Here is a 13,585-nt window from a genome sequence, read left to right on the forward strand (position 1 = left end):
GAGGAGAGACTGACCTGAGTCCGGGACGCATGATGGCGTAACCCACAATGAAGTGCACCTTCTCCAGGTTAGACATGGGTCTGTCTGAGACAGGGACATCAGACTTGAATGCCTCTTCACCAGTGTTCAGCTTTCTAGCCACCTAGAAGCCCACAGACAGCTGTTAGCACAGCTGTGACCATCTCTATTTACCAAGGAGGAAACAGATGCATGGAACAGAAACAATGGCCTGGATCCCTGCACCAAGCTGACACTGAGCCAGGACAGACAAATCTAGCTGGGCTCATCCAGCCAGTGATCCATGAGGACCACTTCAGCTTTATCAAGAGATGTCATTGAACCCTTGATTCTAGCTGCTTATTCTCTGTGGGAGCAGACAAGGAACCAAGGGAGTATTTAGTGTTCATGTGGTTGACCCTGGACACCCAGCCACTTTCCAGCTCCATTTACAAAGCCAGTAGCACAGGTTGGGACAGAGGATGCACTTTACCACGATGGCATCACTATGAGAATTTGCTGCCCAAATTAGGGCTTGGTGTGAGATCGAGCTTGGATTGAGGTCAACTCAGGGCCAGATACAATCTCTGTCTGGAAAGCTAGTTTTGGATACAGGAACTAAGTGGGAAACATTGGCTTGGAGTATGGGAAGGGCCTGCTTGGCCTGTGTATGGAAAAAAACTGAGATCTGACCCTGGGAAGCAAGTCCACTGTCTCTATGCCCATCTGTTAGAGGACAGAGTTGCCAGCTAGACTGTCTTCTGGAGTCCCTGCCTGGGAAGGCTATCTGCCTCACAAAGTGTGCGCTCTCCAAGACTAGATACTACACCTCCCTTCTTGGCTCACTTGACGTGAAGAAAAACCATGTTGTGAGGATGCTTAGATAGCTCGGGACATAGGCCATGTAGACGGGACCAATGCATCATTCCATGATCTGGGGAGTGGACTCAGGTCAAGCCTTCAGATTATTCTGGTGAAAGTTGACAGTTTGACAGCATCTTTGAGAGACTCTGAATCAGAACCAATTATTCAAACCACTCCAGATTCTTGGAATGAACAAATCTGCCCTGTCTTAAGCTGCTGTGCTTCAAGGTGACCTGTTACCTTGACAACCAAACACACTCTGGTGGAGCTCACACCTCCAGAAATCAGGGAGCCTCAGTGGCTCTGAGTTGTCCATGCAACCTGGACTGCAGAGGCTTTTAGACACCTCTGTAGTTAGTCAGAACACGGGACCTCATAGGTACCCGTGCTGAGTCTCAGTGACCTGGTGTATGGAGCACTCCTGGACTTCCACAGTGGGCCCCTACCTACTGTCACTGCTACTGAAGTAATTTCTTTTGGTTTTGTTTAGTTCAGTGGATGAAAATGGAGGAGGCCTTGGCCAAAAGATGTTGTGAGTTATTTTTAAACTGTGTGTATGTAAATATGTGTATACACATTCATGTGTGTTTGTGTGTGGGTAGGTGAGGGCATAGGTATACATGCACATGTGTGTGAGTTTATATGGAGGTCAGAGGTCAATATCAAGGATATTCTTAATCACTTCTCCATATTATTTTTTAAATTTTATATTTGTATGTGCCCAAAGAGGCCAGAAGAAGGATTGGATTCCATGGAGCTGGAATTAATAGTTATAAATAGTGGGTGCTGGGAACCAAACTCGGGAAGAGCAATAAGTGCTCATAACTGTTGAGCCATCTCTGCAACCCCCTCCACTTACCTTTTTAAGACAGGGTCTGCTGGGTGGTGGTGGCACATACCTTTAGTCCCAGCACTTGGGAGGCAGTGGCAGGTGGATCTCTGTGAGTTCAAGGCCAGCCTGGTCTACAGAGCAAGTCCCAGGACAGGGGCCAAAACTACACAGAGAAACCCTGTCTCAAAAACAAAAACAAAAAACAAAAAACAAAAACAAACAAACAAACAAAAAAGTAATAAAAGACAGGGTCTTTTACCTAACCTAGAGCTCACTGACTTGGCTGGGCTGGCTGGCCACTCAGATCCAGGAATCCTCTCGTCTACTACTCCTTACCTCGCTAGGGCTACTGGCACACGTTGCCACACACAGCTTTTTTAAAAAAAGGTTTTATTTTTTTGATTACGTGTGTCTGTGGGTGGGTATGTACAGATGAGTAAAGATGCCCACAGAGGACAGAGGAATTGGGTCCCCTTGGAGCTGGAGTTACAGGGGCTTGTGGGCTCCTTGATATGGGTAACGGAAATGTGTGCTCTGGAAGAGCAGTATGTGCTCTTAACAGCTCAGCTATCTCTAGCTCCAGTCACAACCAGCTTCTTAGGAGGGTGCTAGGGATCTTGAACTCAGGTTGTCACCTTGTGCAACAGCATGTTACCAGACTAGCCATCTCCCCATCCCCCTGGGTTCCATCAGAGGGTGTGGTGGAGCATGGATCAAGAACTTATTCTTTGGGCTGGGGTGCAGATCAGCATGTACCAGGGGTGGGATTCGATTCCAGGCACAGAAAGAAATAAGAAAGGAACTTGCTCTCTGAATTCAGCAGAGTGGGTCTAAAGCCAGCTCCCACATACCTGTTCCCTGTGATTGATAGACATTATAACTGATACTTTCTAAGACTGGCATACCTGGGGATTAAATGAAGAAAAGTCACTGGCATCTAGTGGGCTCTCATTTAATAGTGGCGTCTGGTTTGTTTTGGCATGTGTGTGTGTGTGTGTGTACATCCAGTGCATGTGTGGAAATCAAGGGACAGTCTCAGGCTTCAATCCTCCCCTTCTACTTTCTTTAAGACAAGGGCCTCATCACCACTGTACACACTAGGCTGGCATCGGGCTTCGGGAATTCGGACTGTTCCCATTTCCTTAGAGAAGTGCCAGGCTCAGATGCTCAAGCTACTGCAGCTGGCTGGTTGGGGGATTTGATATTGGTTTTCATGGCTAATGCTCTTATCCACCGAGTCTTCTCCCCAGCCCTGTTCCCTTTCCTTCTCATCTTCCCCTGGCCTCTAATAGCCAAGGATGACCTTGAAATCCTAATCCTCCTGCCTCTGGGACTTGAGTGCTGGAATAACAAGTATGCCCTACCTTGTCTAGAGATCAAGTTCAGGGCTTTGTTCATGCTAGGTAAACACTCTACAACCAAGCCATATCCCCAGCCTCAAAAATCTGTTGTTCTTTTTAAACGTTAACTTGAATTTGGTTGGAGTCAAAGCCAGTATTTAGAGTAGAGGAGGCCCTCTCCACTCATGACTGCAAACTCCCAACAGCCCCAGTGCCATTCTTGCCTCGTGACTTCCTAGATGCAGTTTAAATCTCAGGCACTGTGTCCAGTGGATGATGCTTCCACCCAGCTTCCTCGGTCCTTCTCTGATGGACACCTGTCTGCTGCTGCCCTCACCATGTACCTGTGCATATTCGTTGTGCTGTGGATCCTGAGTGCCCCTGTCCTTGCCCGGCCTGTCGTGGATCTGCTTCTTCACTGAGCTGCCACTCAGGCTGTTCCTGGCATAGAGCACTGGCTCCGGAAGGTCACCCATGAACCTCATGATGATGGGCCATACAGCTAGAGCTGCCTGGAGAAGAGACAGAAGGCCTGGCTGATTCCAGCACTGGAACCCATGGTGACCTGGCTGGACTCTTTGCTTATTTCTTCTGAACCATAGCTCGGACTTCGGGCTCTGGGGTTGGGGAGTGGGGCTGGGCTACATAGAAACTACCGAAAAGCAGGTACCAAGTGGTCAGTGTCATTTTCATGGTAGAGCAGTGGGTATCGGAGGAGCTTCTGAATGTGGGTGTGGCTGGCTGACTTCTGGAAGTAAGTTGCAGCAAACTTGGGGAAGGTGTATTCAGCCAGACCATCCACATCCTCCTCGGGCATCTCCGTCATGGGCACTGTATCCAGATCAATCTCAAGCAGTTTCTGGGTCTTTACTTCCAGATCCTGGGAGGGCCAAACAGGGAGGAAGGACACGGGCTAAGCTTTCAGTCAATGGAATGCACACCCCAAGTCCCAGTTATCCCGAGAAGGGTCCTCCCATCCCTGCTTGGGCTCTCTTACCTCGAAGCGCGTTGGGGCTGGGCCCTCCTGACCTCCAATCATGGCTGGGAGGAAGCCGAACACTTTCTCCACCATCTCTGTGTCGGTGACAGTGTCGTAGATGGACTTACGCTTCCTGTCAGGGACAGCACCCTGATCCTTTGGCTCGTTAGCCAGAATGACTGGAGGTCCCTGTATACCCCATAGAAAGAAGTCACTGACAGGCAGGGCTGGCATCCAGGGTGCAACTCTGCCTACCTTCACAGGGCAAAGCACCCTAGAAGCCTAGTATCTCTCAACTTGCCATTATTTGCCTGAATCAAGATGTTTTCTCCTAAAAGAATAATTTTGTCTGTGTGCACTTGTGTGCATGAGTGTGGGGACCAAAGGTTGAGTATGTGTGCACGTGTGTGCATGAGTGGGGGGACCAAAGGTTGACAGCAAGTGTCTTCCTCAGTTGCTCTCCATTAAATTATTTTTTTGAGACAGAATCTCCTATTGAGCCAGGAACTCACCAATTTGGTGAGACTGGATGGCTCTCCAGCCCAGAGTGGCCATTGTCTCTGCCTCCTCAGGACTGGAGTTGCAGGTGAATGTCACTGTGACTGGATTTTTTCATATATGTTGGGGACTCAGACTCAAGTTCTTACGTTAGACACTTTACCAATGGAGCCATATACTCTGCCCAATAATATAGTTTAATGTCTAGAATGAGTAGAGATCATTCCTCAGGGTTCTTCCTTTCTCAGTAATAATTAGGGAGGAGAGCTGTGGTCACTGGCCTGACCACTGAGGCACCCCACAAACTTCAGGGACTCAGACACCAGCTGCTAAGCCACCACTCAGGCCCCCTCAGTCGCTTCTGTCAGGGGACCACAGGGGAGACCTTGGGGCCTATACTATCGAGGAAGCCCAAGTGCTTTGCCGCCACGGATGGTCTGAGGATCTGTCCTCTCACGTGGTCTGCTTGTTGTCCTAGTAGTTTGTACAAGTAGAACCCATATGTGTCTGTGGAGACAAAGCCAGGGCTACCCCATCCCTTTGCCTCATCTTATTTGACAAATGAACCAGGAAGTAAAGAATGAGGTCGATGACACTGGCTCTCAGATATATCAGGAAGTGGTAAGATCCTGGAAGAGTGAGATTTTTTTAAATGCAGCAGGCTCTCTGTCTCTCTCTCTCTCTCTCTCTGTGGTATTTATGTTTGTGTGTATGTGTGTGGAGGACAGAGAATAACCAGTGTGGTGTTCCTCAGGACGTGTCAACATTGTAAGCCTTTTGTTTAGTTTTTGAGACGGGTTTTTCTCATTGACCACTCACCCAGTCGGCGAGGCTGGGGGCCAGTGACCTCCAGGGACCTGCCTGTCTCCATATCCCCAGTGTTGGGATTAGAAGTGCATGCCACCATGTCTTCTTTTCATGTGGATTCTGGGGATCCAACTCAGGTCCTCAAGTTGGTGAGACAAGGACTGTACCAACTGAGCTCTCTCCCTATCCCCCCAATACAGTGTCTTGATGCTAATCTCCTCTTCCCCATCCTCTCGGTCTCCTACATGCTGGATGACTCCTGGAGCTTTCCTGCCTCCTGAACAGTTTTCTCTTCTTTGTGGGACAGCACCTCTCACAGCACATCTGGCCCAGATTTCCTGCACCTTTAAGGGGACTGTTCATCACTGATGAGAAATCGTCCCCAAGCCCAAAGGACTAAGATGCTCTACTTCCAGGTTCCAGATACAAGACTGTCTTGCCAATCTGCATCCTGTTTAATGTTATACATGCAAGTTCCCTGGGTGTGGCTGACTCTTCCTTCCCAGATACCATAATGAGCTACATGAGAAGGGAATCTATTCTGCTGTAGTGTGTGTGTGTGTGTGTGTGTGTGTGTGTGTGTGTGTGTGTGTGTGCACACGCACATGTTCATTTGTATGGGTAGGGTACAATTATATGAAGGTCAGAGGTCAATCTCAGATCATTCTTCATGCACCATCCACCTTATTTTTTGACACACAGTCTTTTCCTGGCCTGGAGTATGCTGAATATGCTGGGCTGGTTGACTGTCAAGCCCCAGGAATGCAACTGTATCTCCACTGGGATTACAAATACACACCACCACACCTGCCCTTTTCACATGGGTTCTGAGGATCAATATGAGGGCCTCATACATGTGAGGGGTGATGGTTAGTTTTGATGGTTTACCTGATACAATCTAGAATCCCCTTGGAAGGGCATCTCAGTGAGGGACTGTCTAGATTAGGTTGGTCTGTAGGCATGTCTAGGGGGGATTGTCTTGGTTACATTAATTGAGGGGGAAAGATTGTCCAACATGGGTGGCACCATTCTGTGGGCAACTAATCCTGGATTACATGAGCAGAGCTAGGAGCTGAGCATTAGCACCCACACACATTGACTTTCATTGCTCTCTGCTCTTGGCTGGTTGTATGATGGCTAGCTGCTTCAACTTCCTGAGACCTTGACTTCCCCAAATAAACCCTTTCTCCTTTAAATTGCTTTTTGAGGGTATTTTATCATAGCAACAGAAAACATGGCAAGTAGTTGACTGTGGTGGTTCTAATGAAAAAGCCTCCATAGGCCCATAGGAAGTAGCACTATTAGGAGGTGTGGCCTTGTTGGAGGAGGTGTGTCACTGGGGGGGGGCGGGCTTTGAGGTTTCAGAAGCTCAAGCCAGGCCTAGTGGCTCACTCTCTCTTCCTGCTGCCTGTGAATCCAGATGCAGAACTCTCAGCTACCTCTCCAAAACCATGTCTGCCTGCATGCCACCATGCTTCCTGCTGTGAAGATAATGGACTAAACCTCTGAAACTCTAAGCCAGCCCCAATTAAATGTTTCCCTTTAGAAGAGTTGCCATGACCATGGTGTCTCTTCACAGCAATAGAAACCCTAACTAAGACATTTACCAGCCGATCTATCTTCCCAGACATTTTGCACCATCTAAATTACAGCCCCAGCAGCATCTCCTAGTTTGCTTCCTGGATTCTGCTGTGTTTCTAGTAACTCATATAGATTTACACATCTTTGCCTGTGAATGTTGGATATTCTAAAGTAATTCTCATAAGTACTCTTAATTGCTGCTCATCAATTTCCATATTGGCCCCACCAGCCCTACCTCCCATTCACACCAAGTGACCACCTACAAGGGATTTCTGTTGCCGGAAGTTCTGCCGGGCAGCCATGCCTCTGGCATGTGCCTGAATGATCACCACTGCCCTCCTCTTGGCCTGGATTTGCTGTCGCACCAGGTAGCCCCTGCAACGGGCCTGCAGCTGCACCAGCTTCTGTCGCATGGTCTGGAACTGTCTCATCAGCAGGTGGCTCCGGGCAATGGCCTGTAGGCGCTTAAAGCCCACTAGGATCTGTGGGAGCAGAAGGTGGTTAGATTTACTGCAAGACGCTTTCCCGAGAGAGCAGAGAGTGGCTCTCCCTGGGAGATCTTCAATATAATTTAGTCACCTGTTTTTGGTACAGTGCTGGTGTTACGAATATCCATACATGGCAATGTGCATGAGCCTAGTAATTACTTGTAAGTTGGAGCAGAGCCTATCAGTCAAATAAGCACTAAATAAGCACCTGGTGAAGAGCATCTGTGATGGCTTATATTGATTGTGAACTTGGCAGGGTCTAGAATCACCTTGGAGACAAATCTCTGGGCTTGTCCTGAAGAGTTTTCAAGATAAGGTTAATTGAAGTATGCGGATCTACCCTAAATATAGACAGCACCATCTCATGGGTTGGGTTTCTGCACTGGATAAAAAGGAGACACTCATTGCTCTCTGCTTCCTGACCACGGAAGCAACATAACCAGCAGTCTCAGGTTTCTGCCGCCATGATTGCCTTATCGTAATGGACTGTATCCTCTCGAACTGTGAGCCCAAATAAGCCCTTCCTTCTTTTGATAAAAGTTTCTTTTATCAGGCATGTTGTTGTGACAGGAAGGAAAAAGCCTAATGCTGTGTAACTTGTAGACTGCCATGGGCTTTACAGAAGCTAGCTGCGTTTACCACATTGCTGGACAACGAGCTCCTGTGTGGAGCCCACTCAGGTGGGGTGGGTGTCATTAAAATAGGAGAGTAAGAAATGGATGAACACCCAATCTATACCAGGGCACAGAGGTTCCTGGGTCTCTAGGAAGAGCCTGTTGGCTGACTGACTCAGTGGCCTAAGGGTTTAAATGTCACATAGACTTATAGATGCCAGATGTCGCCACCCCTGAGCAAATCTAATCAAGCCCTCCATGCTTCAGTTCCTTTACATAAAGAGTGATTAATATTAGATAAAACCATGCACTCTGTACAATAGGTCCCCAAGTGACTCCTCCATTCTCGTCAGCTGCCACCGTGTACTTTTTGAGCATGGAGTGCTGAAAGTCGGGGCCAGTTGCTGGTGTGACCCTCTTATGCTACAGTTACAGTCAATGCCATGACAAGAACAAGGGGTCAAGCAAGGCCCAAGAGAGTGCAGTGATGGCTATGGGGTTCACAGAGAGCAGAGTCACTATCTGGGGTCTGTGGTGGGAAGAAAAAAGAGAAAGAAATGCTTGCAATGTGAGGTCCATCCAGTTGGTTATTCTATTAACTCCACATTGGGAGAAGAAAAGCCATCAATCTAGTCCAGCGCTGGGGGATGCACAAAATTGGAGGGGAACATTTTGATCCCTCCCCAACACAGGGTTAGAAATCATGCAAAGAAAAAAATAGGTGAAGGGCTGGTGTCTGGTCATTTAAAAATCTGTATACTCTATCAATTTCACAACGGAACGCTTCCTGCCTGAGAGCTCTAATTCAGAGAAACAATAGTGAATGATTTGTCTTTCATGGGTCAGTTTTCTGCTGTCCCCGAAGGCCCATCTTCCCAAGCTCGCTCTCTCTCTCTCTCTCTCTCTCTCTCTCTCTCTCTCTCTCTCTCTTTCTCTCTCTCACCAGCTCAAAATTCTTCCTTTGGCAGTGGCCTCGCCACACAGCCTGGAGAGTCACAGCTGCCTGTCTCTGCCTCAGGAACTCCTTCCTAGAGGGAAAACGCAAATTAGAGGCATTAAATAACTCTTCTAGATCCTGCAACATGTTTAGGAGCCAAGGGGTTGATCTGGAGACAAAAATATATAATAAAATATTAGGGAGGAAAGAATCTGTACGACTCACACTGGGAAGCCTTTGCAAGGCCATCAGAGGTACATGCAGGTTAGAGTCATGAAGTTTCGTATTAACAACCTACATCTCCAGACTGAGAACGTAGCTCAGTGGTTGAGCATTTGTCTAGTATAAGGGCTTAGGTTCAGTCCTCAGCACCACAAACAAAAAAACCTCAGATAAAACAAACAACTCCCCACACTTTTGAATGATGATAACTCAGTTTTTTTTTTTTTTTTAATAATCAAGAAATCTCTTCTCAGCCTTTCATAGTCTACCAAGATACATGAAGGAAAAGAATCAATTGCCACATTTTCTTTTTTGTTTTCATGTGTATGTGTGCATGTGTTTTTGCATGTGTATAGGCACATATGTATGTGTGAATGTGTTTTTGCATGTGTGTAGGCATATGTGCTTGTGTGCACATATATGTGTAAGGCCTGAGGATGGTATAAAAATTATCTTCAGTCAACCTTCTACCTTTCCATTCTTTGAGTCTCTCAACCAAACCCAGAGCTTGCTGATATGACTAATTTCATAGCCTGTTTGCTCTGAAGATCTCATCTCCACCTTCTAAAGCTGAAATTATAGGCAGGATGACACACTCATCTATCTGACGTTTACAGTGTGACCTAGTTAGCTTCAACTGTCAACTTTACACAGCCTAGAATCATCTGAGAAGGGAGTTTCAATTTCTTGGCAGCTCCTCGGCCCAGGGCTGGGACAGAATCTGAATGTAGGGCTCTAAGATCAGGGAGCCCTCAAGGGAGCTTGGCCCACATAGACCTTTTATTTCACACTCAACTGTGTTTTCTTACTACTTTTAATACTTTCCCAGATGAACTTCTCAGGTTTAGAATAATATGTCTCAGTCATTTAAAAACCAGAGAACCAGAGAACCAGAGAACTTCAATATTGATTATTCCTGGGTCCCATATAGAACAATTGTTTCTTCTTTGTCTAATTTACACACACACACACACACACACACACACACACACACACACACAGAGAGAGAGAGAGAGAGAGAGAGAGACAGAGACAGAGACAGAGACAGAGACAGAGAGACAGACAGACAGAGACAAAGAGAAACAGGGAGAGAGAGACAGACACAGACAGAGACAAAAAAAGCAGAAAGACAGGACAGACACATACACACAGACAGACAGATGGCACACACACACACCGGGTGAGTCCATCAGTCCTCTAATTGTATACACCTGTGTACACATAGCTCTGTAGCTACAGTCTCAGCCACCAGAAACTGAAACTCTTTGGAAAAGACTGCATCTGCACTGGGCCTGCACAGACTTTCATTTTTATCATTGTTCCTCAAATGATATGCTTTAATAGCTACTTGTATGACATTGGTATTGCATTGCATTATCTGGAGATGGGTTAATTCATACAGGAGGATAGGTTTAGGTTATATGTGCCAATATTGTGCCATTTAAAAGGGGGGTGGTGGCTACTGAGATGGTTCAGCAGGTAAGAGCCCTTGCTGCACTTTCAGAAGACCCGAGTTCAGTTCCCAGCACCCACATGGTGGCTCACAGCCATCTGTAACCCTAGTTCCAGGGAACCTGATGCCCCCCACTGGTCTCCACATGTACTAGGCATGCACATGGTGCACATACATATGTGCAGGCAAAACACTTACAAACATAAAATATATAAAATAAAATAGAAAAAAAACACCCTGTTTTGTTCAGACTGGCCTTGAACTCATGATCCTCCTGTCTCTGCCTTCTGGGTGCTGGCACTATAGTCATGTCCAACCATGCCTGGCAATGCTATTTTATAGAAAGGGCTATTATTCTTAGGTTTTAATATACCTGAGAGCCTGGAACTAACCTCCCCAGTGATCTAATAGGCAGCCAAGGTAACAACCAAAGCACCACGAGGCAAAGCTAATCTGCCTCCTCCAGGTGTTCAGGTGTTCACAGCAGCAGCTCTGGGCCTGGAGCAGCTGCCCCCAAGGGCACATTCAGAAAAGTCCAGGAGATTCTGGTTGTTGTGTTAGGGGGGTAGGTAAGAATGCTACTGATGTCTAGTATATGAAGATCAGGGGTTCTGATCACAGTATTGTCTCCATGGCAAAAAAGAGTTATCCAAGGGACTGGAAGTGTAGTTTAGTGGTGGAGTCCATGCTTAGCACGTGTGAGAACTTGTGACCAGTTCCAAGCATCAAAACTAGCTGGGAAAGAAAGATGATTCAGCAGGTAAAGGTGCTTCCTGTGTGGCTTGGCGACTTGAGTCCCTAAGACCCACATAGTACAAGGAGAGAAATGACTTCTGAATGATGCCTTCTGACTTTCATACACATGCTGTATCCACACAAATACACCTGCAAAAATCTATGTTTATAAGGTAAAATAGTTGGCCATAGTAGTATGTGCTTATAATCCCAGTGCTTTGGGTTGGGGACAGGAGGATACCTAGCGTCACTGGCCAGCCAACCTAGTCTACTTGGCAAACTCCAGACAGGTGAGAGACTGTCTCACAAAAACAAGGTGGCTGGCTGGTAGCTGAAATCATCAATGTGACTCAGTGTGTGTGCACACGCACACACACACACACACACACACACACACATACATACACACACACACACACACACACACACACACACACACACACACACACACACACACACACACACATTACTGTAACTGAAAACAACCCTCAGTGGCTGGAGAGAGCAGAAGAAGAGTCTACCGATTGAAGACAGAACAGCAGGATTTTTCAATCTGCAGGACGGAGAGGAAATGGACTGAAGAGAGTGAGCAGGGCCCAGGGACCAAAGGGACCACGACAAAAAGAGCTAAGACTGGTGTCTTCCAAGACCCAGAGCCAAGAAGAAAGAGATCACTTTACTGACAGAGATGGTGGCATCTGAAAGGTGCTTGCCTTGCAAACATGACGACCTGTACACTCGTGTGTGTGTGTGTGTGTGTGTGTGTGTAAAGTATGTGTGTGTGTGTAAAATGTGTATTGACACACATAAAGATGAGATTGAGGCAGATACCTTTTGCTTATGGAGTGCTTTTCCAATTATGCACTGGAATTATAGCCGAGTGTCCCCATTGCGGAGATCTTGTGCCTCAGTCTCCCAGGCCTGCCTGAAGGACATGGTGTGTTGGATGACTGCATCTAGGCACTTGCCTGCACTCCAGGTTAAGTGGGTGAGGTGCCCAAAGGGTACAAGGTGGGCCTGGGGCCTCCAAATAGCCGTAGAACACTTAGCGTCAGACCAATCCAAACTTTAGGATGGTTTATGGGGCAGGCACCTGTATTTGTGTCCCCGGAGGACTCTCTGGATGTTGATCGCTGCTCTGTCCAGGACCTGGCTCCTCTGGATCTCCAGCATTGTGTCCTGGTGATCCTGAGGATGGGTGACACCATCATGTCCCTACCCCTCCCACCCCCACTGCCCCTGCTTGGTACCAGGTCTTGGTCTCCAGAAGTCAGTCATGTCCCAGACTCTCCTATGAGGACTAGCCAGGGAAGGACCCTGGTGTGGATCAGAATGAAGCTGCAACTGTATCTCACCCTAGCGCAAACTTATTCTAGCATCTTCTTTTGCTCTTCTGGTCTGTCAGCCTCTGTCCCCAAAGCCACACACCTGCAGCGGACTGTACAGCACACCTGAGCTTATTTATGTGCAAAAATTGTTCCCAAAGCCCATGAGCAGAGCCCACGGGAGCCGGCATGAGATGATGGATTGTCCCCACCCATGGGTGTCTCTCCTACCTCTTACTCCTCCTAGTTCCTGAGATGGGAAGCACAGGCCTGTCATCGTAGCCCCAGAAAGGCAAAACTTGTCTTTACAGGACAGAGAGCAATGGTCTTGCAGAAAGAGGTTGGTGGCTCAACTGTTCTCCCTTCCTTTCTCCTTCCGTCCCCCCTCGTCCTCCCTCCCTCCCTCCCTCTCTTCCTCCCTCCCTCCCTCCTTCTATCAAGCATCAGGAGGACTGAGTCTCCCACGTGCCCTGGTGAACTTGGGGACATAGAACTGGACCAGACCTTGGGCATGGACTCGAGGAACCAGGAATGTAGGGGTGAACCTTCTCTTCTCATTCTTTCCTTATGGCCAACTTCACCCTGTGCTGCTCTGTGTGACCTTTCACGGTTATTCCGTCTTCCTGGGGAGTTTCCCAGTAGTCCCTCAGTTACCCTGTCTCTCTAGTTCTCCTTCCGGTCTGGATTCCAAATCCCCATTATGGGACAAACAGTGCATGAACCAATGACTAGAGGAACTGACAGCCCAGCTGGGAACTGGGCAGGCACAGTGGACCCCGCCCCCATCGTTTCCAGGAGGCCAGGGGACAGCACCTTCAGGAAGATCTTGGTCCTTCCCACTTTCCAGTCTTTGTCTGTCCCCAGGCACAGGTCAGCAATGCGCAAGGTCATCTGGCGGTGCTTGTCTTGAAAC

At 47.7% G+C, this 13,585-nt stretch overlaps 1 protein-coding gene across 1 annotated transcript in view; it reads right to left on the bottom strand.

Moving 5' to 3' along the window:
* The window catches only part of Myo7b (myosin VIIB), a 72,420-nt gene that overhangs the window by 19,699 nt on the left and 39,136 nt on the right, over window positions 1-13,585 (bottom strand). Inside the window, 8 exon segments of the mRNA XM_036205245.1 lie at window positions 15-142; window positions 3,378-3,545; window positions 3,704-3,913; window positions 4,031-4,201; window positions 7,162-7,380; window positions 8,944-9,028; window positions 12,441-12,535; window positions 13,486-13,584. Of these exon segments, the coding sequence (XP_036061138.1) occupies window positions 15-142; window positions 3,378-3,545; window positions 3,704-3,913; window positions 4,031-4,201; window positions 7,162-7,380; window positions 8,944-9,028; window positions 12,441-12,535; window positions 13,486-13,584 (1,175 nt within the window).

Source organism: Onychomys torridus, chromosome 13 (genome assembly GCF_903995425.1).
Source record: "Onychomys torridus chromosome 13, mOncTor1.1, whole genome shotgun sequence".
Taxonomy (NCBI): Eukaryota; Metazoa; Chordata; class Mammalia; order Rodentia; family Cricetidae; genus Onychomys; species Onychomys torridus.